At 38.3% G+C, this 25,288-nt stretch overlaps 1 protein-coding gene across 1 annotated transcript; it reads left to right on the top strand.

Annotated features, from left to right (window-relative positions):
- Positions 1-19,689: 19,689 nt before the first annotated feature.
- Positions 19,690-22,723, top strand: ovca2 (OVCA2, serine hydrolase domain containing). The gene is made up of 2 exons (XM_020708767.2): positions 19,690-20,034; positions 21,686-22,723. The coding sequence occupies exons 1-2, from the start codon at positions 19,881-19,883 to the stop codon at positions 22,201-22,203; spliced, it is 672 nt and encodes a 223-aa protein (XP_020564426.1). The 5' UTR covers positions 19,690-19,880; the 3' UTR covers positions 22,204-22,723.
- The last annotated feature ends 2,565 nt before the right edge of the window (positions 22,724-25,288 follow it).

The following is a 25,288-nucleotide window of genomic DNA, read 5'->3' as shown; positions in this document are numbered from 1 at the left end:
ATGTGCAGGTTAGCCATGACAAAGGGAATGTTGAACTGCCAGTGTCACTGTCAACGGACTGGCAAGATTTATGCCCCTCTAGCATGAAAGGGTGTTATCAAAGAAAAATCCTTCTGTTGAAAAATCAATACAATCAACTTCAAGAAAAATTTTCATTCATTCATCTTCTTCCATTTATTCCCTTTCGGGGTCACAGGGCTGCCGGAGCCAATCCCGGCTACTTGTGGGCAAAGGCAGGAGACACCCCGAACAGGTCGCCAGTCTGTCGCAGGGTAGAGTGTCCACAATCACACACCCTCACATTCTCACCTAGAGACAATTCAGATTAACCAATTAACCTATGAAGCTTGTTTTTGGACGGTAGGAGGAAGCTGGAGAGCCCGGAGAAAACCCACGCATGCACGGGGAGATCATGCAAACTCCACAAGGACACGTCCCCCATTGATGTTCTGGTTCAGGTCCCCCAGCTGGGACTTGAGCCAAGGGCCTTCTTGCTGTGAGGCAAGAGCGCTAACCACTGTTCCACCGTGCAGCCTGAAAAATATTCAGCTCACAAAAAATGGTCAAAGAAATATTCTGGAAGAGAATTTCAAGGTCAGACAAGACATTTGTCACTGGTGGATGTGAGATCAACTGAAAAAAAGGGTTAGAGGGCCTTGTCTGATTCGGTTTAGCATAAGTATAAGTATTACAAATATTGTGCAGTGGTAAGGCGGTTGAACCATGATCGTAAGATTGCAGGTTCCATTCCCGCCTTGCACGCCCATGTGTCGAAGTGTCCTTGGGCGAGACACTGAACCCCACCTTGCCTCTGGTGGGAGGCTGGCACCAGTGTTCGGCAGCGGAGCCGCCACCAGTATGTGAATGTGTGTGTGAATGGGTGAATGGGAGTGTGACTGTCAAGCGCGTTGGGCCTTCGAAGAAGGTAGAAAAGCGCTATGTAAGTATACGCAATTTACCATTTAACTTGTGACAAAAGACAAGTAAAAATGGTTTAGTGTTTTGGTCTAGCCTAGTTAAAGCACTGTATTTTCCGCACGGTAGAAATTATTTGGCACACCATCCACGAGAGGTCTGTTATCAAATTTATTTCATATCTAGGCGCACCCAACTATGAGGCGCATTAAGCAAGACGAAAGAGTCAGAGATAAGTCAGAACGTCAGACTTTAATATCTGCGTTTATAGTCATTCTAGAACTTGTTTGTAACATACTCCACATTAGGGTTGTTAACGTTTTCACCAGGGATTCATTCAAATCGGTTCATTGATGAATCGATTTCTATTCCTAGGATCGAACTAGATCGATCTGTCAGAACCAGAATGGAATTGGAATGACCTATACCATTAAAAAAGGTTTCAAAATTAGATGCATCAATTTTCGTATTTAAAACTGGAAAAATCCATCTGAATTGAGACATAGGTTTATTTTACTCTAACGTATAAAACGACCAAGTGCATTACAGCAGTCAACACACATTTGATGGCAACAGATAATGATCAAACCATCATTCCAGTCCAATGTGTGGAAACACTTTGAATGTGTCCATACAGTGTGCCAGAATGTTCTAATAATGTTCCCTTTGTATTATTTTGATGTGGAAAAAAAACAGTGGGCTAAAGTTTATGAAACTACAATATGAATGGATTTGACATTAATTCCGGTTTATTTGTTTGTTTGTACACATATATAATTTACTCTTGATTTCTTGCAAGAAATACAAGGAATGTGGAAAACTTCCCCTGCACTGTTCAGTACCCAAGTATTTATCTCTGAGTCACACTGGAGAAACTGTTAGCTAAAAATGTCCTGGATCAATCTTAAGTCGATGAATCGGATCGTTTGAAATGAACCAAAATCAAAAGTGAATCCAATCGTTGTTAAAATGTATCACTAAACGATACCTGTAGCTTTTCAACCTTGTCATCTATTAATACTTTATTTTAGTCACATGATGGAGTTTGTAATACTACTTAATGATATGTAGTCATTTGAAAGCCCAAACATTCACTACGGGTTCCATTGAGGTCAAAATTAGGAGTGTAATGTCATTTTTCTGTTTTGCTGTTCATTTATTACCATCTATTCTTGTCACTCTGTGTCCTGCACTGTAAAAAGAAGCTAAAGCTGCTCTCCAAAGCAATTTAGCAGCACATGTCATGGCATTCCCTTCACATTTCCCAAGTGAAACCAATTTGAAGTTTGACTTTTCACCTTGCCGGACAAAAAGAAGCTTTCCAACAGCTTTGGTCTTGCAGACTAGACAGCTCTTTGGCTGCTGGTGTGCCACCTTTGTGAAAGTATCTATAATGGGAATTGTGATGAAGACTTAGATGGTTACCTGTGTGAGTCTAAGGGTTAAAAAGCAAGTATATTTCTGTTCTAGAAAGCTGCCGAGGATCCTTCGTTCTCCAGAGTTCATTCTGTGAGTGAACTGTGAGTGTACATCCCCAATTAAAAAGTGACATGTTTTGGGTTTGATGTGTTTTTGAGGGTTTGTTGAAATAGTTTGACATCCAACAACTGTATTTGTTATTTTGTATTTAAAATGCTGTCTACACATTTAAAGCCTCTTTGTTATGATTTTGAATCCCACATTTGTTCGACATCTGTTCCTTCAGCCCATTCAGCTGTTTAACCCTCCTGTGTGTGTGACAACAAGGATTTAGCTCTGTAACACCTCTATGTGGTTGGTCCGAGACCTCCAAAAACAACAGTGTGTCTTTCTCCCCATCTTCTCCAGCTGCAGTGAACACTGGCCCAGCTGCAAATGGCACTCACACGCAACCCACAACCCCTCACTGATATGACAAAGCTATTGGGAAATGAATTGTCAGGTGGTTCATTCTGCTTCAATGGTTTGAACACAGGGGTTGGCCTGTCCACCAGTCCACAAAGCAAGGTACGTGACCTGAGTGCAACAGGATTTATTTACACAGGTTATTTTAGTTCAGCACACAGAAATGTAAGATGAACTAAAATTTGTATTGATTCTTGTGGATTATATGTGTTTATTCTTTATGGATTAGTCAGTGTAGCATTAAACAAGGCAGTAGAGCCTCACTAATAAACAATTATTGCTCATTTTCATACACTAAAAACAGCATTGAAAATTCAAACACTCCATTGTTTCCTGATCATTTTGCTGTGTGGCCAGTTAGAAACCTACTGATGAAATTCCTGTGGGTTTCGTACTTTAAAGCAAAAACTTACTTCAGCATGAATGTGGCCTCAGACCAAACCTATCTTGGGCTACACTAACAAATATAACTCCCACCATGCGATGGGGAGGCATTGGCAGAATCTGCAAGATATGCCGCCGCCCAATTTTTTTTTAAATTGTTGGTGTGGTCATGAATGTGGACAGCAGCAGTCAGATGTCAGTCCGATGCCAGCCCGATCGCCGGCCGGCAGCAGCTCTGATTGGACGATGTGTAAATGTCTCCAGAGGGTGGCCGTCCATTTCACGTGCCACCCGGTAGTCCGGAGTTATACAAACGTGGGGCATTTTGCCTGTCACTGGACGGCCAACGCGCGACCTCAAAATGTGCCCGAACTTGTGACTGATGTCCACTTTTAGAGAAAAATCATCCGCTCGCTGTCAAATTTTAGCTCTTTTATAAACCTCCACGGCCACCGCGCAGCATGTAAAAATGCAACTGCAGTCTCCCAATTACAAATGCAGCCGTGCAGCCACGTACTGAATTTGCTTAAAAACTTGCATTTAGGTCGCCGTGCGATGGCATTTTGGGTTATGTGACTAAAACTCGATAATGGTTGGTTTTACTTTCCCTTCCTATAAAACTTTATTTCTTGCTAACAACCACTTGCTGTTTGGTCATCTGGTATGACAAACATTTCTTCCACGCATCACTTTGTGAGTGTAGGCAGAAGCCCTATCTGAAAGCTGAAGAAGATCATGAGATGCCAGAGTTACATCACACATATTTGAACCAGAATCATTACCGTGGACTGGCACAAACTAAAAGTGACTTGTGATACAACATTAAAAATTAAAGCTACAACAACTTTTTAACTTTAACTTTCCATTTCTTAAGCCTTTGGTGGATGTGATCATCTGCAAAGATACATAGTATGTTAATAAAGAAGACAACATTCAATAGCATACTAAGTTTTTGTTGCAATGCGAAAAGACGACGTTAAAACCCAATGAGGCCACCTATGGTTCCTCATTGCATATTGATGACTCATTTTACAGTCAAAATCAAGTCAGCAAGTAGCTGTCCATTCTGACCCACTTTGTTTGGTGCTGTGCCAACATAGCCGCTCTATTGGCACAATGGGACTGACGAAATCATCTTCCATTCAAACCAAGACCACATCCTAGAATGAATACAACCAATCACTTCCTGCTTCGGCTCAGTAAATACCCAGACTTTGTTTAAATTCTTCTGGTTCCACATCATTGGATTTCTGGTAATCAGCATTAATGTTCAAGCACTTAAACAGCTGTTTTTGAGGCCACTACACTGACCTTAACAAGTGATTGCATTCAAAGGCCCAGTATTGGAGGCTCAGTGTGAATCACTTGAACAGAAAAACAGGCAGAGTATCAGAGGCTTGAGAACACTTCTCTCACCCTCTGTTCTCTTTTGTTTCATAACCATCTAACCCAATCTGATAGCAACTAATGACTGTGATTACTTTAGAAGTTGCTAATAGCTGTCGCTAATCTCCCCTCTGCCCCCTTTCGTTTCATCTCACTGTGCTCCTCCTGCATCATCCGCAAATCTCCTTACGGTCTGACACTGCATGAGATCACCACTCGCAGGGCAACCTTAGAACACAGCATCAGCTGTCAATAACCAAGGGAGGAAATGTTCAAATTGGAGCAAACACTTATTATCGAGGAATTCAGTGAAACTTCATTAAAAAAATGCATTTCCTTACCTTCTTTTTTTCTACAAACCCGTGGAAGATGGGTTTTAGTCGGAACACGTCGAGTCTACACACATATTAGTCTGTAGGTGCACATGAGTGTGTGTTACGGAGCAGGGGGTTAGATACGTGCTAGAGCATGAAAGAATGTCATCAGCGAGCAGAAGAGTTAATCATGTGAGGAAGACAGAGAAAACTCCTGTCAAGCTCATCATTCTTTCTGCAGCGCCTTTCCTTTCCACTGCTGCATGTTATGCTGTGATAAGGTTAAATCAAGGCAGCTAATGAGCAATGAGCACATGCATATACAAATGTGCTCATGCATGTTAAACTACGCTTCCACCTGTTCGAGCATTCACTCCCAAAGGAAAAAAGCGTCATTATACATTCTTTACACACACTTTGTTCTGTTGTGGGACACAGAATTAGAGTTTGATCCCTGGATTCTACAAAAAGGTTGTAACAAAACATGCAGAAAGAAAATAAGGAAGCCTTAGCCAAGTCAAAAGGAAAAATCCAGACTTATCTGTTTTTGCACTGAAAAAGAGCTTTTCTTTGTCAAGGAAATGAGGAAAATCCCTGTCAAAGGTTTGGACTTGTAGTTTTATTTCTCCTAAGCTGAAGATTTGATGGAGTTTAGCTGTTCTTGGGACTGCACACTTCTAAAAAAAATGTAATCCACTTTAGCTGCTTTCTTAGGTCAGGGGTTGCAGCCCAAAGGGATGTTTTGATGATCACTGCAGTTGTCTTTTTTTTTTTTTTTTTTACATCGTACCTCAGCTTTGTCTGTTTTTTTTTTTTTTGCAGCAGGTGTCACTTTTAATTGTTACATCTATCATTGCTTCCTCCCTGAGCAGTTTGCAGATCACCACATTGTCCAGCTGGGCATTTGTCACTGTTTATCAGTTTACATGCTGAAATCCCACACTGGATCTTTAAATCCCCAACTTGTAACTGCTATTAGATTGCTATTCTCTTATTGTGTATTGTGGGGCTGTGATTTATTGACACTTCTCATATCTGGGACTGACTCTATGATGTGCAAAGACTCTTCTTGGTGTTTACCAAACTTTTTGATAAATTCAAGCTAAAGTGGCATCCTGAAGTGTTTTTCTCTGTATTACAGCCGGTTTTTGTTATTTCCAAATCTATTCTTGGTACTGTTTGTGTAGGGAAAAATCTTGAAACTGTGTGGTTTTAAATTACCACCTAAAAGTTGGTATCATCCATCTATTGTGTGTGCATTTTTTACAAAAAAATGTATAAATAAACATAACACCACTTCTTCAAAATATGTGTAAGACAAATATAACCTCTGTTGATTAATTTAATTCCATCTTTTCATCTTTTGACATAGTTTTTCTTTTTCTTTTGTAACCTGCCAGCTGTCGACTTTACATCCTTGAACTTTTTCTGTTTCTTTTACTCTGCATGATTGCAGATAACTTCAGGCAAGTTGATTCCCTTGTTTCTGATTTACGTCGGACTCCTTGTTCCCAGGGATGCAGCAGAATCTTAAGTCCACCTTTAGGCTTGCCGTTGCTGAAGACAGATCTGGCTGTATTTCCTCCTGAATCTCTCACCCGATAACTGTAGATTGATTGACTTTGACAGGAACTTTCAACAAACTCTTAAATTAAAGCTTTTTTTTTTAAAAAATCTTTAATTTAAGAGTTTGTTGGAAAAAAAAACAACAATAAAAATAACAAATGCTGTAAATGACTTGTTTTTTGCACTTGTAAATATTGAATCTACATAGCCATTCTTTTACAAAGAAAACCCCACAGAGCATTTAACCCTTTATAGGGCAAGTGACTGTTTTTGGTAATTTCCGCACCTGTTACTTATCACGCCCTTCCCCCGTCTCAGTGAGTTCAAGAGTCATGGGATCTTTACCCAATGGAAGTGTGCAATATGCAAAATATGAACTGTGCAAATATAAAAATATCTGTAATTCTGCGCAGAGTGACAAAAGCAGACTGGAAAGTAAGAAGGTGCCATACCTGCTAGGGACTTAAAAGTAAGGACCAGAATTTTAATAAAAACCAAGTATTGCACTGGCAGCCAGTTCAAAGAGACCAAGATCAGTGTTATGTGGTTAAAGTTTGCCCAACAAATAAATCTGGCTGCTGCATTTTGGACCCGCTGCTGCCTGGTTGTTGAAGCCTCGGGTAACCGAGCATATTAAGAGCTGCAATAATATAATCTGGACAACACAAAAGCATGGGGACCATTTCAGGGTTCGTTTTTGACATGAAAAACTTAACCCTAGTGAGACATTGCATTTGAAAAAAGCAGGACACAGTCTCAGCATTTATTTGGAGGTCAAGCTTCAGAGCTGCATCACATTTCACACCCAGGTTTGTGACCATAGACTGAAAGGGGCAAGAGAGAAGAGATCAAGACCATGATCTTTTCTACCACCGGGACTAAACACAATTACCTCCGTTTTGCTTTGATTCAGGCCAAGAAAGTTAGCCAACATCCATGATCTAACTTCAGCAAGGAAAACATTTATTTATCATGTATTGTGTAAATTGTGTGGTTGGGTCTCTTACATAGGGACCTAAATTTGGCAGTGGTCAGCAGAAAGGTGGAAGTCCACCATCTGCTTCCGATGCAGCATTTCCAGTGGCAGCAAGTAAATAACAAATAGCAATAGACCCCGAAGCGACCCCTGAGGGACCCACCCACTTCAGGGGGTAACACTTGGATGAGTGAGGGCCCATTCTAACACAGAAAGACCTGTCTGTAGGGTGAGACCGCATCAACCAGTTCACCTGCATCAGTTGCTTTCTTTAATTTTTTTACTTCAATGATCACTCTGTTAATATTTTTTAAATGTTTTATTTGGAGTGTGAGGATTATTTGATCAATTGGTGAATCAATTTATCCAACCAGATCGATCTGTCTGAGGCAAGTCGCTATTTGAATCAAAGCGACCTTCATTATTAAAAAAATCGTTTCAAAATGAAACAAATCGATCTATAATCAATATTGGAAAATACCGGATTAGGTTACAGTTTATTTTACTATAATGTAATAACGATTAAGTCGCATCACAGCAGACAAAACACATGTGATGTCTTTGAACACAACAGGTGCTGCGCAAAATAAACATATATGCCCAACTTCTAAATTGATCCAAAACAGATACTTTTTTTTGTGAAAAGTTATTTTTCCGCCTAGTTAACATTTTTGTAAGTTTCCTTTATTTTCAATATGTTTCTAACATCCAAGCTGACTGGAAATCTTATGCTGAAGCAGTTGAGTCACTTCAAAATTCCATTAGGGAGATTCTTACCTTCACAATAGAAGAGCTAACATTGCACATCTAAAATGCCGCTCTGCGTCCCTTCCTCAAGAGCAACACGAGGAGACAGCCTGTAAAAGCATGCTATGTCGGTGCATACCAAACGTCATAAATGGCATAAATGCATTTTTTCTATTTCATTCTCTAAATTGTCATGTGTGTATTTATTCTAGCTGAGACATACAGACGTAATATACACACATTTTAAGCCTCCTTACTCACTGCCAACCAGCTCCCATTTCAGTGATTTTCAGCAGGAATATTATAATATTCCTGTTCCCCATAAATCACTGTGACAGCAAAGGGCCACATTACACCTGAGTATAGGAGCTCCCCCACTTTCCTTTGTCTCCCCCACCTTTTCATCACCCCTCCGCCTCCTTCTTATTTTCCCTTTCCCTCTTCTTCAGCCCCTCAGGGACACACACAGCTTCTCATCAGTGCCAGTGAACATCAACAGCAGCCTTGTCCCCAAGGTGTGTTCTTTAACGTTACCTAATTGGCATGTGCATCATGACACAGCGGCCGGTGTATGTGTGTGCTCTCACAGTAGCGGTAGACCTTTGGTGTGTTTTCCTAATACATTTAGTCTCTGTGTGACACCCACACAACCAGAATCCACAACATCCATAAAAAAGTAAAGGAACAGTGGTGCTTAAAATCACCTGTGCATGGGGGAAAACCTGTTCTGGACACTGGGCCAAAGGACGTTTATTTTACAGCCGTGTTATCCCTGCCTAACAAGTCCCAGCTGGGACGTCACCAACCCATTCACAGTCTCTCCAGACTCTGGGTGTGTGCTGGAAAAAAAAGTAATCAGGCTGGTAATCTCTCTTTAGAAATGCAAGCAATAACCATTAATGCACTGCCGCAGATAATGGACCTGTCAGAAAGTTAGAAAGTGAATGATATCGGATACAAGGAGCAATATTCTTTGCGGCATCCCAAATGATAAAACACCAGTGTTCATCATTCTTTTGTAAAAATCTGTATCAGTCAACCGTGTTACTAGTAGGTGTTTCACCACTGCATTGATATTTGTTACGTCCCTCTTCAGAGAGGAGGGAGGAAAATAGGTAAAATAAAGAAAAAATGATAACTGGACGGGGTTAAGTTGGCCACACAGCCGTGTGTTAGGGTGACAGGTGTCATAACAGAAAAACCAAGAAAACTAACAAACAAAACACCAAAGGCTAACTTAATGATGACATAAATTAAACTCTCAGGCTATTTAGCAAGAAAATCTTTACAGAAATGCATTCTCCAAAACACAGCTACTCAAAATGCAAAGAAAGACCACAAGGTTAAATTTAACAAAAGAACAAAGCCAGAGTAAAAATAAGAAGAGGGAAACCAGAGGCTTTCACAGGCTAAGGCCAGGCAGGCAGCATGGGCAGCCTGAAGAACAAATTCCTCTCAGCAATTGAGCTGCCACTGGAGTAGAGGTTCCTAGGAACTGTTTCTTTTTTAAACTTCCCTCCCAACCAGGGGGAGCGGAGTAAGCAGTTGTGGAGGAGCTGGATCTCTCCAGGAGCTAAAACTCAAGCAAATATACGCACACATCGCACAAAACATGCAGGCACGACCAGGGGTCGTAACAATATCTAAGTCAAATAACATGTAGTCATACTCATTGACTATATATGAGAGCTGGATTGGTGTGGCCCCTTTCCCCCTTGGAGTTCAAACTTGTTCCAAGAAGCCGAAATCCCACAGACTTCAATTGACAAAAATCAGCTATTAGTCAGTCACTATATTTGTCAAAATAACCCATTCTTGCTTTACTACTATTTTAAAAATGTTTTTTTTATCCTAATTCTTTTTCATGGTATTTTTTTCTGGAGTTAACGTTATTCAAGTTATAAACTGACCAATCAGACGCCTCAGTAAAAGTATTTGGTCTCACGTCAAACCTTAAAAGCACCTTTTAAAAAGCTCACTCCCGATAAGAGTCGCTGCCATCACTGAATTCAAAAAAAATTTGACAGTCAGAATTACTGAGGCACCACCAGAGGCTTCTTTAAAGAAAATCTTTATATCTTCTCTTCATCTTTTTACTTCACTATGAGGTCCGTCTGTAAAGTGAACTGTGGCTGCTCTTGTGTGCATGTGGTGATCCCAAGTCCTGCTTAGAGATAAGATCCCTCTTGAGTGCTGCTGACCTCTTTCCATGCTTTAAAAAAGTATCTAAAAAGAGATTCATGCAGCTTTGAGAATCACTTCTTATTTTTGTCTAAAAATTTTCTACAGGCTTTCCCTTCACACACGTCCCACCCCTTTAAAAGCAGCAGCCCGTACCAGCATCCAACCCCCAACCTGCTGGAGTCTGACTCACAGTCTTTTCGTGTGTGAGTAAGTCTGTGATCAGCTGCATCAAGAGCTGCTCTCATTTCCCTTTTTTCATATAACTTTTGTACTTCTGTGCCAATCAAAAGATGCTACATACAGTTTAGCTCATTTATCAATGCTGAGGTTTCTCCATTTTGGCCACACCACCTTTATTTCTCAAAAACGCAGTATGGTTTAGCTTACAAAAGCCTTCAATGTGTATTCAATTTTAAAAATACAAATAGGTTATAACTCAACGGCTACAGCTTACTTTTGTAATCTGCACATTTAAAATGCTTTCAAACGAAATCCAAAAATAAAAGTTCCAAAATGTCTGCAGTTGGTTGAGATGCTCGACTGGCTTTTCATTCCCCATTTTCTACGCTTGAAATCATCTCTATGCAAACTTTGCAGATGGTGTTGTAAAAGTCTGCAATGCAGTTCCAAGTTGTTAGAGTAGCCTGAAAACAACCTTCATTACCAATTCTTTCTGTGCTGCTTCTGTGCGCTCCAATTAAGTTTTGGTTTTTTTAAACCGGGCAAATAGAAACTCCCTAACACCTTTTACTTTGAGATGAAGCAACTCGTTACCCTGTTTTTCATTCAATTCAGTTAGAGAAGCTTTTTTTTTCAGACTTAATTACAGTGAGGTCCATCATCCTTTCCCCTCTGGAAAGTTTTAACGTCGCCACAACAATCCAGACACAAGTTTGGATTCATTACTCTCAAGCTTGAGACTTCTCTGCAACAACAGGCGCCTGCTGTAAGACGGCTGCATGAGCCACTGCGGACAAATGCAGAGCACTTTTTCAAAGCGGGTTCGTCTAAATGCTGAAATATCTGTGCAGCATGTGGTTGATACATTTCCAATTTTTAATGTTTGATTTTTAGTGTGATCACAGAATTACATTTTTGGCGGCGACCAAGTTTACTCCCTTCCTCTGACTACTTTTTAGTTAATCAATTTAATCTCTTTAATCTAGATGTTTAAAAAAAAAAGTCCCACAGCCAAATGTATCAAGAAAATTTGCAATCCCTTGAAGTTGTTCTAGCTCTGCAGCAACTAATAGACTCCAAATTTCACCAGAGATGAATCAGTGCATCAGTTTTGAAGCACTCCGGAGACCATCTCTGGGCTGGATCCCACAGTAGAAAGGAGAAAAATCTTTGCAGCTGACAGAGATTTTTATTTCTTTCCTTATCTCTAAAAATTGTAGCATATTTTTTTTATATATAAAAGAATTGCAGTTAATAAATGATTTTTTTTAAAAAGTAATTTGAACAGAAAACACAATGTGGTTGTCAGTAAACCCAAACAAATACGTTTTATTCCAGAATTCTACTTCGTATCACTAAGATTCACCCCTTTGTCTGTCAAATGGACCTTATTTAATAACTTACTATACAGGTAAGTGAACACTCCTGTGAGTTCAAAGAAAGTTTTGGAAAATCTATTAGAAAAAAGGATGTTTTTAACTTTCGATGTGACTTCATGCATTTTCCAGTAGAAAAACAGTGGTAACAACCCTAAAATGCAGAGAGAGAAAATATCTTTCTGCCCAAGGAGAGACATTTGAATAAATATTTTGAAAGTCCTGAAAAGATGCCGATTTAATTCCAAAGAATAAAGGAGGACAAATGATCTAGTTTTTTCTGAGATCGGTGAGATCTTTGCATTGGAATCAAATTGAAAGAGTCGGTTTGGCATAAATGCTTTGTGCTAAAGACCTTTTAGTTTTTAAAATGTTATCATTGCACTATTTTCATGCTGTCTTTCTTGCTGACAAATCAGTTTCTGAAAAATGTTGCTGATTGTAGTTTTTTCCAAATCCACTTTTTATCTCTTTAATTCTTTTAAAAAATCTCCAGTGGTATTTCTGCATCAACTGTCCTGCCGTATCTTCAACCTTTAGCCTGATTAAGCTCAACCGTTTTTTTGTTGTTCTGCTGGAGCCTGATAATGGCAAAGCTATTTCAATCCGGATTGGAAAAACAAACAAAACATGCCGCATTGAGGAGGAAAATGGAAGACTAAAAAAGGACAAAACCAAGGCAATGACTTCCTGTCTTACTTTTTTAAAAACAACTACTCAAAGGGATCTATAATTTTGACATGGTTCAAACTTGAACCTCCATCACAAACCTCCAGTCAACCTCTTGTTCTGAACACATCTAAACAAGAACTAGTTTTCAGATTGGTGCTCTTATTTAAAAAATTATGTACTTTTTGATCTAATGACCAATTTAATATTTTTTGGGGGGAAAATATAAGTGCACTTTTCAACATTTATTGTTAAAGTTTGAGGCAATATATAGGTAAACTACCCATAAAACCAACAATAAACAGTCATGAAAACTAAGAAGGAAAACACAGTTTATTCAGAAGTGTGTCACTTCCAAAAAAAATAACATTTTAAGATTTTACATACTTTTATCGCTTGGAAAGAAACTTTTTAAGTGGTTAAATATTTTTCCTGCAAGCATTTTATTGTGAAATTCTGGAGACCAAGATGCTGAAATTGTTCAATTGTCAGAACATGCCAAAACGTTAAAAAATATCTTTAATAAAGCAGTTGTTGATCCATTTTTATTAATAAAAAAAACAGGTCAATACCCGTGTACGTGTGTGATAGAGCACAAAAAGCAAACCTATCTTTATTCACAAATTAAAAAAAACAAATGTATTATGGGATGCCTCTTCAATCGTCCAAGTTATTTGCAAAAGATCTAATAAAAATATTTTTCTAACAGATTTTGTGCCTGATTTTGGTTGTTGACCTTTTTAGTAATGTTTGAAAAAAGTTTTATCAGTCTGTTAACAAACAGCACTGTTCAGTCAAAGATGAGTCAGATTATTTTTAGCAAAGGACGCAAAGTTTTTTCCCCCTCTTTTTATAATTACTCAAAGTTATTCATGCGTGTTCTGCATGTTGGTCCAGTGCAGTGTGTTCACAAACAGTGACAGATGAGTTCAAAGGAGTCACTTTTATGAGTCAGTCTGAATCTGCTGCTCAAAATATATGGCAGTTTTTACATTTGTAAGTTTTTCAAGTGGAAACAATCAGAAAATAAACAAAAACACAGTTTTTATAGTCATAAAGTAGTTTGTTGGACAGATATATAGAAAGCTATATATATATATATAAAAATATATAGTGTAACTCCAAATTAGATGGTTTCAAATAAATATATATATTTTAACAGGGAAAAAAGGCTTGACACTATCACACAAATGAGGATTTTTGCTGACTCCTTCACTCTAAAAAAAACTAAAAGGAATGCTCCGGGTGTGGTGAATGCATGAATCTTTGCTGTATCAGGACGTTGTCTGAGACATTATTCAACAAAAGAATGATAACAGTGAGTCACTGACATTTTAATCTATTTAAAATGACAGCTCTGCAACTTGTGCAGCCTCATCTGTCCCGTGTGCAGAAGCCCGTGGTAACATTTGTCAGTTGTCAACAAAACAACACCAACAACACAGCATCTCATCACAACAATTTTACAGTGCAGACCTGTCCTGACATCCTTTTTACCTGAAATAAAATATGATGTTGATTGTATTTGCTGCAACAGGCCTGCAGTTTATTTATTTCTTTTCCATTGAATATTGACAGGCTCTTGTGCTCGGTCTGCTCTGCCAGTTAGTTAGTGAGGCGCAGACAGGACATTTGTCATGCTCTTCTTTGTCCTTCTTGCTCACAGACTTCGAAGGCTTGAGCGGCTGATTGACAATTCCTCCCATAATGCATCAGATGACAGCAGGGCATAATGTCAGCTGCAGGACACAACTTTTGGGCTCTGACCTCTTAAAAAACTTTTGTCTTTGGTCAGTCAAAGCCCTCCTGCAAAGAAAAACAGATGCAAACATTACAAATAAATGTTCTTTTTTTACATTATATAAATTTTTTAATTACTATAAGCCATGACAGCTTTGTTACATTTTCCAAACACCTATTTACTGTCAATTTCTATTTTGGAGGACTTTTTAAAGGCAAAGGTTGGCAAGCTAGAGTGTATCTCACCTTTGCCCTGGAGTAGTTGAGATAGGCTCCAGCAACCGCTTTGATCCAAAACAGAATAGAGGGATGGACATGACATCTTATCCTCCTGGTTGTAGAAGCTACACTCTGTATCTATTGTGCAACACTGCCTCCTTGTGGCCATCAAAAAACAGGAAATCAACTACCACACACATATTTAAGTGTGTGAGGTACTGTATACGTATAGTATTTTTACCTGTGTGAATATATACATTCATACTCAAATAAGCAGAAATTTTAAATACATTCAATCGTCTTCTGAACCCACTTAGTCCTGTTCAGGGTCATGAAGTTGCTGGAGCCTATCCTGCTGTTAGGCAAAGGCGGTACACCCTTACGAAGGACAGACAACTACTCAAATTTACACATCGTTGACTCGGTTAACTTCAGTAGAATGTCTTTGAACTGTGGGAAGAAACGGTAGTGCCCAGAAAAAAAAAACGCTTGCGCAGGGAGAACATGTGAACTCCACACAGAAAAGATGGCCCTGAACCAGGGTTCTCCAACGATGAGTGCTAACCACTACACCACCATGCAGTCAATTTTCTAAATACATTTCTAAACGACGCTAAGCACTCTAGCATAAAAACACATGCAACAGATGTTGTTCATCTTTCGGCATATCCCTTCAAGGGTCGCCACAGTGAATCAATTTTCACTGATTTGCACAAATGGTTTGATCTAAAATCTCTACAGTAATAAGCCAACTATGGTAAGAAAAATAGAAATAAAGACTTAGAAAACTAGTTATTATAGGATACTGAGAGATGAAATCCTTAAGTCATTCATAATTATGGAAATTAGGAATCTACTTATTAGGGATGCAACAATTAAATTTCTCCATAATTTGGCAAAAAAAATGGTTTGTTCCAGTTCAAAAAATGATTTATGTATTACCAAAACAACAACAAAAATTCAGAAAAATCCTAATAAAAATTTGCTAATAGGTAAGTAAAAATGAAAAAAACCTTTCAGTTGTCTTACACGAAGCGTGGTGTAATGTAATGAAACAATAAATCCTTCTTACATGTAGTTAGCACAATTATTTGACTCTTTCAACATAAACATGCTGGGATCCAGTATGGATGAAACGATTTATTTTCCCCACAATTCTGTTTAACGGTGTATTATCTTCGATCGAGAATTGTGGCATCCCTACTACCTAAAAACAGCACCACCTTATTTCTTAAGGTCACTCATTTCAAAGCTAAAAGGCCCTGACAGCACAGCTACAGATCCACATTATGGCTAAAGGTTTACAATTCCACTAAATTGGGGAGACAAAACAACACAGATTAAAGCTAATGTGTAAAATCTTAACATCAATTCTGAAAAAGCAGGAAGCCTTGTTTGTCTTTTTATCTTTTTTTTTGCTGGCATCAAACTAAAGATTACAGCGCTTAAATTGAATTTACATGACTGTATTGTTTTGTGGTTAGGGAGGAGAGGTTCCAATCCTTTCTGCGGTCCTCTAGCTTTCTCCCATTCTTCTTTAACATGTGGTGATGACACATACATATTTTTGCTTTTGTTTTACTAAAAACACGACACCTCTCCCCTCTCACAATGGCCTTAGTAATAAACTGTTCAAATTGTTTTCCTTCAGCAATTTTAAGCAGACATGATCCAATCCAATCCAATCCACTTTATTTATATAGCACATTTCTCAAACTGGCAGTTTCCAAAGTGCTGTACAGTGACCATCACCAGACAAAAGATTGCCAAACAAAATAAAAACAAAGTACACCAGTAAAATGAATAAAAAATAAAATAAAAATAAACACAGATAAATATAGATTAAAAAATAAATAAATAAAAAACAAGGTAAAACAAGATAAAAACACAGATAAATACAGATAAAAATACTGTAAAAACACAGAGGACCACACAACTCATGCGGTGTTAAACGCTAGAGAGTAAAAATACGTTTTAAGACGGGATTTAAAACACTCCACAGAGGGCGCTGTTCTGACATCCAATGGCAGAGCGTTCCACAGCTTAGGGCCAACAACAGAGAACGCTCTGTCTCCCCTAGTTTTGAGCCTCATCATGGGCTCCACAAGCTGGAGCTGGCCCTCTGACCTCAGAGCACGAGCTGGTTTATAAATCTGAATGAGGTCAGAGATCTATTTTGGAGCCAGTCCATGTAGAGCTTTAAAAACAAACAATACAATTTTAAAATTAATCCTAAAATTAACAGGGAGCCAGTGCAACGACGCAAGAATGGGAGTGATGTGTTCATATTTTTTGGTTCCTGTTAAAAGTCATGCAGCAGAGTTCTGGACTAACTGCAACCGGGAAAGTGCCTTATGAGAAACCCCAGTGTAAAGTGCATTGCAGTAGTCCAGTCGTGAAGAGATAAAAAAAATAATTTGAATGATTTGCTGTTATGAAATGTATTATTGTTGATGTTATGTTGCTATGTGTTGATATGCTGGTAAAAAAATGAAATTGTTTTAACTTATTTTAACATGTGAAGCTTTTAAGGTAAATATGATGAATTAGTCACTGTATTTTGTGAAATCAGTTTTGGGTTTTGTGAAATTGGTATAATGTATGTAATTTTTGCGTATGGACCCCAGGAAGACTAGCGACCACTTTGTGGAAGCTAATGGGGCTCCAAATAAATAAATAAAAAATAAAAAAAAATAAAAAAAGCGTGCACAACCTGCTCAAAAATATTAAAAAATAAAAAGGGTTTAACTTTAGATAAAAGCCGCAAATGATAAAAACTTGATTTTAAAACTCCATTTATCTGATTATCAAATTTAAAATCACTGTCCATGATGACACCAAGGTTGGTGACTGTGGGCCTCAAATGATGATGAATGGGCTCTAAGTCAAGATTGGCTTTGGGTCCAAATATTATGACCTCTGTTTTCTCCTCATTAAGTTTTAAAAAGTTCTGGGCCAACCAATCTTTGACGTCCCCCAGACAGTTAAGTAAGGGCGTCAGGGGGCTGCTTCCATTATTTTTAACAATGGGCATGTACAGTTGACAGTCATCTGCATAAAAATGATACGACAAGCCATGTTTCTTAAAAATTTCAGCTAAAGGAAGCAGGTATAAAGAAAAGAGTACAGGTCCTAAAATTGAACCCTGGGGAACTCCAGAAAGTAGTGGAGTAGAGGAAGAAGTGGAGTCCCCCAACCTAACCGTAAAGGACCGCCCTGACAGGTAAGATTTAAACCAGTTTAGGGCAGTTCCCCTAACACCCACACAATATTCAAGGTGGTTTAAAAGAGTTGTGTGATCCACTGTGTCAAAAGCAGCAGTCAAGTCTAAAAGTACTAAAATAGCAGAATTACCAGAGTCTGTGATTAAATAAAGATCATTAAAAACTTTCAAAAGAGCAGACTCTGTGCTATGAAATGCCTTGTAGCCTGACTGAAAAGTGTCTAAAATCCCACTATCATCCAAAAAAGGTTGCAGCTGTGCCATTACACACTTTTCCAAGATTTTAGACACCAATGGCAGCTTTGAAATTGGTCGATAGTTGGCCAAGCATGTTGGATCCAGACCTGCCTTTTTAAGTAAAGGTTCAACAACAGCTTCTTTGCAGAAGGTTGGGATATCCCAAAAATGTATCCAGGACTGCTGTATTGCTATTAGATTTTTAAAAAATACATTAATTATTAAATAAATTAGACTTTTTTTAGGTTATTTTCTTATTTTGTTTTAATATATAGAAAATAGTTTTTTGTGAAGACAATATTGCCACAGGTTGTGATATGATGCAGCAGCCATCTTTGGAAGGTAAGTACTTAAACCAAAGTGGATCTCTACTTTGCCCCCCAAAAAAATAATAGTAAAGAAGAAGAAAAATTGTCAATATATGATAAGCCATATTTCCTCCTGTGATAGAATAGCTTTGGTAGGTATCTGTTTATAAATAAATGAAAAATCCTCTCTTACTACATTATAAGAACACAGATAAAAGCCTGTTGGGACACAGGGGCAAGTCTTAGTCTACCAGAAGACTAAGAGCAGGATTTTGCCTTGGGTTTACATCTGTGTGTGTGCTTTAGCACTCATTAGCATGTGCGTCAGAGTATGGGCTTATGTGTGTTCTGATCAACAATAGACCTTTGCTAAATCTAATTGACAGAGGCGGGGGGGGGGGGGGGGGGGGCACTCCAACAGACAGAGATCCTGTGAGCAAACTGGTTCCGATAAATGTCTCAGAACATTGCCGTAAGGATAGAACAACTTTGAAAAAAAAAAAAGCACCAAAACATTTGTCCTTCCTGAGATTTAAAATGAGGAGCAATACGAATTAAACTCCAGTTTTGCTAATTATAACATGACGTTTTCTATATCAGAGTTAATAATCAAATTTACTTGATCTAATTTTTCATTTAGTCCTGTGACTGACACTTGGAGTTTTCTAAAACTTTCAGGAGACAAAAAAATAATAATTTATTTAACCATTTTTTTATCTTTCATAATTCATCTTCTTATCTTTGAGTCATGTATTTCTGTTATTTTAATTTCCAAAATGTAAGGGAAATGATGAAAAACAGGGCCTGTGTAGTGTTTCAAGGTTTTCATTTTTTTATTTGAGTGCAATTTTTTTCTTTTGCAACGTCTAAAAGGGTTGTGAAAATAATCAATAAAAAAGCCTACATTTCTAAATGGAAAAAAGTCAAGAGTCATTAAAAGTCCCTTATCTTTTTTTGCAAAAAAAATAAGTGGGCTAATAAAAACAACTTGATTTATGAAGAAAATAATTTCATTTTTGTGGGTCTTATTTTTGATGACTGTGCATAACTGTCACGACCAACTAAAACATTCTGAACCAAAATGCAGATTAATTTGCACATTTTAAGGTGAATTTGAAACAAAAAGCCCCTGTGTGTAAAAGTAGCCTGTGTCCCAACAGGCTTTTATCTGTGTTCTTATATGTAGTAAGAGAGGATTTTTCATTTATTTATAAACAGATACCTACCAAAGATATTCTATCACAGGAGGATATATGGCTTATTATATATTGACAATTGTTCTTGTTCTTTATTATTATTATTTTTGTCGGCACATGTGTAACTTTATTACACTGCTTCAGATCACTTCTGAGGACTGATTTTATTTTGAAAAGTCCAAGCGGAAATGCTACAGGTTGACTCCGGAAAAGCTCGTGAGTTCAGGAGCTGTCAAGTTTCCTTAAAAGCAAAACGTGGTGAATTTATCTCACCCGATTCATAAAAACGCGTGGTTTTTTTTTAGTCTTAAATTATTATTTATTATAGAGGCTACTCTCCAGCTTGTTTAGCGAAGACAGCGAGACTAACGTCCACATGGCTCCTCTCCGGATTCTGTGCATTCACGGTTACCGGCAGAACGGCAACACGTTCCGGGAAAAGACCGGAGCCCTCAGGAAGCTGCTAAAGAAGCAAGTGGAGCTTGTTTACATGAGCGCGCCTTTGAGCGTCCAGAAAGAGGGCTCTGAAGGTGAGTCTGTGTTTATGCTTTCATGAAGCCCGACGTCAGATGGGAGAGCTTCTTTTTCTAAATAAAAAATGGAAACAGGGGTTTTCCGTTTCCGGTTGATGGATCTCTTTTTAATGCTTTATTGTTCAAAAGACATAGAACAAGTATGCATGAAGACCAAACTAGCCTATCTTGAGAGCTGCGATAATTAATAAATGAATGTGAAAACAAAACAAAAAAAGTGAACGTTTAGGACTTAAAATATCTTTAAACTCAAAATGAACGTTTTTACTCAAAACTATTGCAAATAAATTGTGTTGGGAGTAACCTATTACAAAAGGAATTTCATGATAAATTAAATTTAAAATATACTGTAGCAAAGTAGTTTAAGGCATTATTAATGGATTTTGATTCATATTGTAGTCATTGTGTGTTTAGGATTCCAATAGACTATTCGCCCTAAAGCCCCGTTATTGTTAAATGCTGCAAGACCAAATTGATAGATTTTTTTTTATTGTTTGTTTGTCTTATTTATTTTTGTGGTCAGTAACTTTAAATCTGTTTAATTAATAAAATTACCGAGCTACATTTTGTGTTTGATGTTATTCCCCCATAACTCTTTGATTCATTTATTTCTGCGTATTCCTGATTTTTCTCAAAGAACCGAATATCTGCCTAGTTGTTGAAGGATAAGAAGAAGTAAAGCAGTTTAAACCTGCTTTTATTGGGCAGCATTAGATAGACACACAGGTTTTAAATTCCCTATTTGGTCTCTGTTTTGTTGTGTTTTTGTTGTGTTCTTTCACTTTGCTAGACATAAACTTTATCATTAGTAGTCATTTTTCCTCATCTACATGTGAAACGCTGTTGAATTTTTATCTTTTACCCTATATCTGTTCCAAAGAAAATAATATACAGAAGTCCAATAATACTTTACAACTCTGGGGCAGTAATCCAGTAAAGTAAGGGATTACTCTTAAATAGGCCTGCACAATATACCGCAAATTTATCCTTATCGCAATATCCAGCTCTGCAATAAGCATATCGCAAAAGACTGCGAATATCGCAATAAATCGTAAACCCAAACTGTGTTAAAACAATCTTATGGCAGCTTGACGCATTTAACGAATCAAATAAATCCCTTTATGCTTTGACCAATCAGATGGACGCATTCCCATTGCTTACCAATCAGATGGAGGCCTATTATGTTAGATGTTTGTCACCTATGTCAATGAGGGTCATTTGGAGTGTAATTTTAAACTGTTTCTAATGAAATGGGAATGATGTTTTTGGCATTTTTCTATTTTTTTTTATATACCGCAAATTATATCGTTATCGCAATATTAATCTCTAATATCGCATATCGCAAGTTTTCCTCATATCGTGCAGCCCTACTCTTAAATAATACTCTGCTTATCCCTCTTATTGGAGAAGCATGTTAATGGTTGATTTGTGTAATCTTTATTTACATCTATAACTCTTTTGCTTTGAAAAATAAGATGTGTTATGAGTTTAGACATTCATTCATTTGAAGGGATTCTGTTTAAAAGCTTGGTCTGGTTCTGTCTGTGTATCATTCCTAGAACATTGAGTAAAAATGAAGAACCATCATTCAGTTCTTCTCTCTCAAGTTTCTGCATAATAAATGTTTTTTTTTTCTTTTGTCTTTTAGAGGTTTGCAACGCAGAGACCGGTTCTGGTGCTGGAGGTGAGGAGGACCCAAGAGGCTGGTGGTTTTCTGACACTCAGGCCCGCAGTTTCAATGCTCTCCAACAGTGCGATGAGAGCCTCGGCCTTGAGGAGAGCGTGTCGGCTGTGAAAGAGGCTGTGAAGGCCCACGGCCCGTTCGACGGCATCCTGGGCTTCAGTCAGGGAGCAGCTTTTGTCGCCATGCTGTGCTGCCTTCAGGAACAAAAACCGGAGCCGGATTTCACCTTCCGCTTTGCCGTTCTCGTCGCCGGCTTCCGTAGTTTGTGTAAGGAGCATGAAAAATTCTACAGCACCACTCTGCAGATCCCCTCCCTGCATGTCTTTGGACTGGAAGATAGAGTCATCCCTGATCACATGAGCAGGGACCTCCTGCCCTCCTTCCAGGATCCCCAAGTCCTCATCCATCCTGGTGGACATTTTGTTCCTGCTGCATCTGCTCACAGACAAACATACCAGGACTTCCTCAAGAAGTTCCAGTAAAGCCTGGAAAATAAACTAAAACAGAATCAGAGGCCCATGATTACAGTGAGGATCAATTTGAAAGACATGACTTACTCCTGCAGGAAAAAAATGTTTTTCCTGATTATGTTATGCATCCGAGACATAATCAGCTTTAACTGTTGTTATTTCTCAGGAAACTAATAAATAACATTTCTAAATTTAAAAAAATCTATCTGTGTTTCACGTTCAATGTTTTGATTACAATATATTGAAATAATATGCCTCATTAAGTCCTTTATTTATAAAATGTAGCTTTAAATTATTTACAATCATTGATTTATAATGAAGAATAAATACAGTGATCTATTTCTACTTACAACAGTTTCATTTTACTTTAAATAGCGGCACAAGAAGTTACTTTCAAAATAAAATACACCCGTGTCAAATAAGACACATCTGCTGCAGTAGATTTACAGATTCACATTTATAGTTTACTAATTTACAGAAAAAACTGCTTAAGTGAATGCTAGATGTAGTAAAACCTGAAGTAAAAAAAAAACACAATTAAGCTGTGGAATTTAAAGAATGTGCTTAAAAAACTTTAGAAAAGTACCATCAATGGAATTATTAAGTGCCTAAATGTACCATTAAAATGTCATGAAATTAATAAATACAAGATTAAAACCAAAACAATGATTACAGAAGAACCCTTGTGCTATCTTAGATGACCCCACCCTTACATTGACGTGTTCTCCCTACCATGAAGAAGGTGGATAAAGGTGGAAAGATTTCATGTAATCCATGGACACCAGTGAGGTTCACAAATCAATGAAGAAAAAAGGTTCAGAGCACTGTCTAGTGGGTCTAGATGACCCCACTCCCAATGTTAAAGTGCCTAGGATAGCACAAGGGTTACGGCTAATCAATTTAAAGTAAAAAAGTATTCCAGTGTTCTGCACGTTTATAAATGTCAGTTACTTTTTACTTTTTTATTCATAATTTAGAGTTATGAGAAAAAAATGCTTTTAACAGTACAAACTCAAATCTAAGAAAGTATATTGAGAACAGGTCACATTTGGCACTTAGGAGACACTTTGAGTTGATATGATATAAGTTCATCACATTTTAGGGTGGGGTCAGTTTCCTGCCTTAGAATTGAGCCCCCAACCAAATGATTGCCAGAGAGCCGCTCAGCCAACCTCAGTCCATGTCTCTTCAGTTTCCTACCAGGAAGAAAAAAGGAATTTTCCAAAATGTATTGCAGTGGTCCAAATAAATAAATGAACATCCTATCTCAGTCCAACATTTTTCCTTTGTCTTTTCATTGCTGCTGATGGTTATGGTCCATGTATGACTGTCACAAACACGTTCAATTCATTTTGTCATTTAGGAGCACATTGTTTTTTGTCCTCTTTGCACCAAATTCCAATGGGAAAGCTGAAAAAAAATAGTGGTCACCGAAAATGTATGACAGGTTAGGGAGGAGTGAAAACTGAGGACAACATGCAGAGACTGGATGGAAACGTTCAAATGCTGCTTTGATTAACATTTTTTTGTCCGTTACAGCAGTCGGATCTGGGATGCATTTTCTCATTTTTTGCACTCCAACATCCAAACGACCCCAACAATCCTTTTAGGTGATTTGAGTCCAGGGTCTAATGATGCTGCGCCTGCCAGTTAGCACAGACAGGTTTGTGCCACGGCCTCGAACGCGCGGGGTTCAAGTACATGTTGTTCTTTTGTAGCAGGAGCATGTGCATGTCAGGCGGTGCACGCTTCAATTGTTTCCAGATGTGTGGCATGCTCTCCTCTCTCCCCTCTTTCCCTGCTTTGCCCTCATGCCTCAGCCTTCTGAAGCATCTTCACCTCGCGTTTACATCCTGTGTGTCGTCTGCTTTTGTCACCACGTTTGCCTCGTTTTTGACAAAAGTCAACTTCACAAACTGGTTAAAAGCTGCTGGCTTTTGTTTCATCAGATCCAAATATATCATTTTGTATGCAAAATCACTTTTGTACTCTTCCCAAATATTTGATTGTTATTCTACGGTTACCTAATTTAGCTTCCTGTGGACTCTTCCAGCTGCTTTCAGAGGGATCTTTTTGCATCTGAAGTTCTCATACTTCTTCTCTCCAGTCCTCCCTTGTGCCCCTCCAAGACCAAACTATGCACACTCACTCAAACACATGGTTTTGATAAGAAGGAGAGTTGAATGGAGAGAATGAGCGAGCAAAGGGAAACGGTAAAAGAAAAACACAGAGGGTCACTGTTGCCAGTAAGTTTTACAACAGAGCCGTGACTCTCTTCTCAGGAATCCGTTCCTCCGGTTGCACAACAGCCGGGAAATAATGGAATGAGAGACAAGAACAGATGAAGGCGGAGCTTTCTGCCCTCTCTGCTTCCCATCCAAGGCTGGTGAGGTTCAAGCAGGAAACTGAAGGGACATTTGAGCAACAGGCCACTATTTGACCATTTAAAAAAAAAAAAAAAGTCCCCCCTTTTGATGAAGAAAGAAGAAGAGAGCAGAGAGGTGTGTCAAAGTGCAGAAGGTCTGTGTTTTGATGGTGGAGACGTTTCGTCATGGGACTGATGGAAGGGAGGAGCCACATGGTTTGTGCATCTTTATAAAACCAAACTCCAAAGAGCCTGGTCATCCCATGGCCCTGCAGACGCACTCAGACAAAGTGGACCAACTTTGACTTTTGACAGCTTTGCCTGGGACAACTTGAGATTACAACATATCAAGGAAGGAACTTGTGATTTTACCATTTTCCAACAACTTTTTGGACTTTTTTTCTCACCTTTTTTATTCATTTTTCTTATTCTATATTGCTCTAACATTGTGAAGAGGACTTTAAAGAAATGAGGATGGTCATCTTTTGTTTTAATCACTATTTTTTTCATAATCTCTTAAACGATATTGTTCTTGTGTAAATATTTATGTAGTTGATGGGATGTATCCAGTGTCATGCGGGGCTGAGGGATGCCTCTCTCTGTTTGTGTGGGTGAATAGGCCTTTGTAGTGAATAGCATGTGTTCTTGTTACCAGTCATCTCAAGCTGTGATTATGGACTGGTTAGATATAAACTGTCCATGATCTTGTGAAGTTTGGTATTCAAATGAAAA

The sequence above is a fragment of the Oryzias latipes genome, chromosome 14 (genome assembly GCF_002234675.1).
Source record: "Oryzias latipes chromosome 14, ASM223467v1".
Lineage (NCBI taxonomy): Eukaryota > Metazoa > Chordata > Actinopteri > Beloniformes > Adrianichthyidae > Oryzias > Oryzias latipes.
Note: the sequence above shows the minus strand (reverse complement) of the source record. Positions and strands in the feature narration are given on the sequence as shown.